Source organism: Drosophila santomea, chromosome 3R (genome assembly GCF_016746245.2).
Source record: "Drosophila santomea strain STO CAGO 1482 chromosome 3R, Prin_Dsan_1.1, whole genome shotgun sequence".
Classification (NCBI taxonomy): domain Eukaryota; kingdom Metazoa; phylum Arthropoda; class Insecta; order Diptera; family Drosophilidae; genus Drosophila; species Drosophila santomea.
The window spans coordinates 27,188,305-27,191,357 of record NC_053019.2 but is presented as its reverse complement, the minus strand read 5'-3'; the positions used below and the strand labels follow the sequence as shown (position 1 = coordinate 27,191,357).

Genomic DNA, 3,053 nt, shown 5'->3' with positions numbered 1-3,053 from the left:
AAAGCCGTGTGCACCAGGCAGTGATAAGGCGACGGAGAGAATCTCTCGTGGATTGGCAAGCAAATCGAACAAACGTGGCTCCTCCTTATCAGCGGAGGAGGAGTGTGTCTCACTGATTAGATAGTCGTACTCCTTTAAGCCCCACAGATCCCTCGGAAGATAACTGCCATGATCTGCATGATGTCTCACTTTTCACCATCGATATGGGTTGCCAATTGAAAGAAAGTAATAAAGTGCTAGAGTCCTATCAAGATAGTTAGATAGATAGTTAGATGATTGATCCCAAATGATCCCTAAATGATATCTGTTCGTTTTGGTAAACCCAATTTCTTAATAGTTGTCCAATAGCATATTATATTATACCATACAAATGTTTACAATACAAGATATACATAAAATACTACTACATATATGGAAAACTAGTCTTCACATTCTGCTTCCGATAGTTTAATTTATTTTTCGAAATGCCAACAAAGAACATTCTGGCTGGCTTTCAGTTTTAAAAGTTTCAAGCAAAAACAAAGAAATTCGGGAACATTACACCCGTTGTAATCGCAGAACTGAGTAGTTTTCGATAAAACTTCGCCATTGTAAGCTCCATTGTTCCAGATGGTATCCAAAGTACACTGCCAGAGTCAGTCCGCAATCAGCTGCACTCGGAGAAAAAACGCAAACAAACGCCCCACATTGAGGACCAGATCCATTTCAAAAAGAACCCAAACCTTATCTCAGAGAGGCAAACATGCTGCTGTTTTACTAGTTGATAATTAGTTACTTTGATGTGTTTATTTGTTCAAGCGGTAACGTACAGGCTAAAGATACATTTGCTGGGGCGAACTGGCTAACTTATTTATGATAGCATTATCACAATCTGGTGTGCTGGTAAATCAAGGTGAATTTTGCGGTGTAAATCATTCACTTGTGGCTGCTTTGATAATGCTGCTGCTGCACTGCGATTTATTGATGAACAAACCAAGGAAACAAATTAATTTATAAGGGAATTATGAGAGCAATTTTGAGGGGACAGTGTAGGAGCGTGTTGGGTGGAGGAGGAGGGGGTGGTCTCCACTTCTTACTGCTTCTGCAGATACTCGTCGAACAGGTAGACGGACAGGGATGGGTCGGGGACCTTCATCAGCTTGGCGAGGTCGTTGGCATAACCGGACAGCTTGCGCACACTCTCGGCCTGCTTGCCCAGGAAGTTCTCCTCGAAGTAGTGGGCCAGCTCGGGATCCCTATCGGCGTCGGTGGCGTGGGTAGCACGGGAGTGCACGTGGGTGGCTCCGGTGGCAAGCTGCTTCTCAGTGTCCAAAGCCAGAGCCAGGGAGTGCAGTTCGTCGACCTCCAGAGTGCCGCGCTTGGTGCTCACGGAGCCGGAAGACTCGTGACGGGTGTTGAAGTCCACAATACCTCCGCGACGGGTCACCTGCTTGATCAGGGCAATGCTGTCCTCGAAGGAACGGTCCGAGAGTCCCTGGTACAGCTTCTGGAAGCCGGGGCGGTTCTTCTGGTAGGAGTTGAAGTGGGTGGCCAGCAGGAGGTAGTCGTACGACTTGGCCAAGTTGGCGTTGATGTAGGACTGGATCTCGGGCTCAATGTGGTCAATGCCAGCGAAACGGGCATTACAAATGGAGTTGCCTGAGAAGAAGAAAATAATAAACATTACAATCTGTGAGTCGGAGAGCTGAAGCACATTTATTAGTGATGAGTTTTAATGGTTCCCAACTAGATAGTGCTATACTAATTATCACAATAGAATTTTAAAATTAGCTTTTTATAGAAGTTTTAATAACAAGAAGATTTAAATAACAAAGCAAAGGGCCGTAACACAGTGAGAAATGGAAAGAGTTAATTTTTACTAAATCTTAGATAGTGCAGTTAATTTCCAACATTCTTCTAAAACATCCAACCTACATTTCACTTACTTTTGCCTGTGAAAAAGCCCGTGAGCGCTTGTTTTTATTATTATGTTTTACAAAGATACAAACAATAACACAGATTAGCCACACTCTCTTAGAGGCGCTCTCTTTACTCACCCGAGAAGGCTGACGAAGAGCACGCGGTGATTACGGTGTTCTGACAGTATTCGTTATCAACGGCCTGGGCAAGGGAGCCGAGGCACGCGAAGAGAGCGAGTGCAACGAAAATTTTCATGATGACGGCTGTTTACTGTAAATTAAAACCAAAATCGAGAGGCAAAAACAAAGGAAATTAGTTTCACAACAATTGACAATTGGAAAACAGACACTTTTGTTTTCGTTTCGGACGGGTTTTGCTGTTTTGCGTCGTAGCGTTTTCTTGAATTTTCTCTGCTCTTTTTTCACAACAAACCCACCACCAACGGAATGTTTTGGTCTTTCAATGTTTTTGGTAGTCGGTCAAAAAACACAGTTTCCAGAAAATTCTGTTTTTCTTTTCTTAACTAAACACGCACTATGTAGTTAGTTAGTAATTTCTAAACTCACTTTAAGTGCCTGTGCTTTTATTTAAAATTCAATCGCTTTGTGTGCTGCTTGGTGGAACTCTGAAAATCAACTGCTGTTTATAGCGTCGCGTACGTCTCTTTCTATGCGATCGATAAGACTGTGTGTGTGTGAGGTTTTGGAGCGTGCATGGGCATGTTTTGTTTTGCGCTCAGTGCGGGGATTTCGGTGTCATTCAAACATGGCCGCTCGCAGTGTTGTTGTTGCTGCCTGCTGGAAGGTGACTCACGACAGGGTTGTCATCGTGTGCAAAAGATGGACGCTGCACTTTGGATTGCAAGTGGTTTCCTGAGAGTTTTATCAGTAAACGATGAAGATTTGAAATAAACTGCAGATAAACAAGCAACATTCTTATATGCGAAACAGTGGCAATTTACTGCAGTATGTAATGCAATGTATCAAATTTTAGACTTCAGCTCTTAACATAATTTTTCAATACATATTATTGCAATGCTCGGAAGTAGTGTTGGGTTTCTCCAATCAACAGACAAATTATATAATTGTAAGTTTTCCCACTTTGTATTCCCGTTATCAACACGACACGTAAAAAAGAGCCGTCGTCATATTAAG

The 3,053-nt window shown here is 42.7% G+C and overlaps 1 protein-coding gene across 2 annotated transcripts; it reads right to left on the bottom strand.

Annotated features, from left to right (window-relative positions):
* Nucleotides 1–751: 751 nt before the first annotated feature.
* Nucleotides 752–2,605, bottom strand: LOC120451385 (ferritin heavy chain). 2 transcript variants are annotated; one of them, XM_039635045.2, is made up of 4 exons: nt 2,466–2,605; nt 2,037–2,169; nt 1,926–1,952; nt 752–1,638 (listed from the first exon to the last, which is right to left on the bottom strand). In XM_039635045.2, exons 2-4 carry the CDS (start codon nt 2,152–2,154, stop codon nt 1,073–1,075), a joined length of 711 nt encoding a protein of 236 aa, XP_039490979.1. In that variant the 5' UTR covers nt 2,155–2,169; nt 2,466–2,605; the 3' UTR covers nt 752–1,072. The 2 variants fall into 2 exon arrangements, with proteins under 2 accessions (XP_039490979.1, XP_039490980.1); XM_039635046.2 differs by lacking the exon at nt 1,926–1,952.
* Nucleotides 2,606–3,053: the final 448 nt, after the last annotated feature.

Bases quoted from the DNA above. Each gene is read 5' to 3' on its own strand.
- LOC120451385 (XM_039635045.2), bottom strand. From the start codon at position 2,154: ATGAAAATTTTCGTTGCACTCGCTCTCTTCGCGTGCCTCGGCTCCCTT. The intron at 1,953-2,036 runs GTGAGTAAAGAG...AATAAAAACAAG, and splicing joins CTCTTCGTCAGCCTTCTCGG to CGCTCACGGGCTTTTTCACA. The intron at 1,639-1,925 runs GTAAGTGAAATG...TCTTCTTCTCAG, and splicing joins GGGCTTTTTCACAGGCAAAA to GCAACTCCATTTGTAATGCC.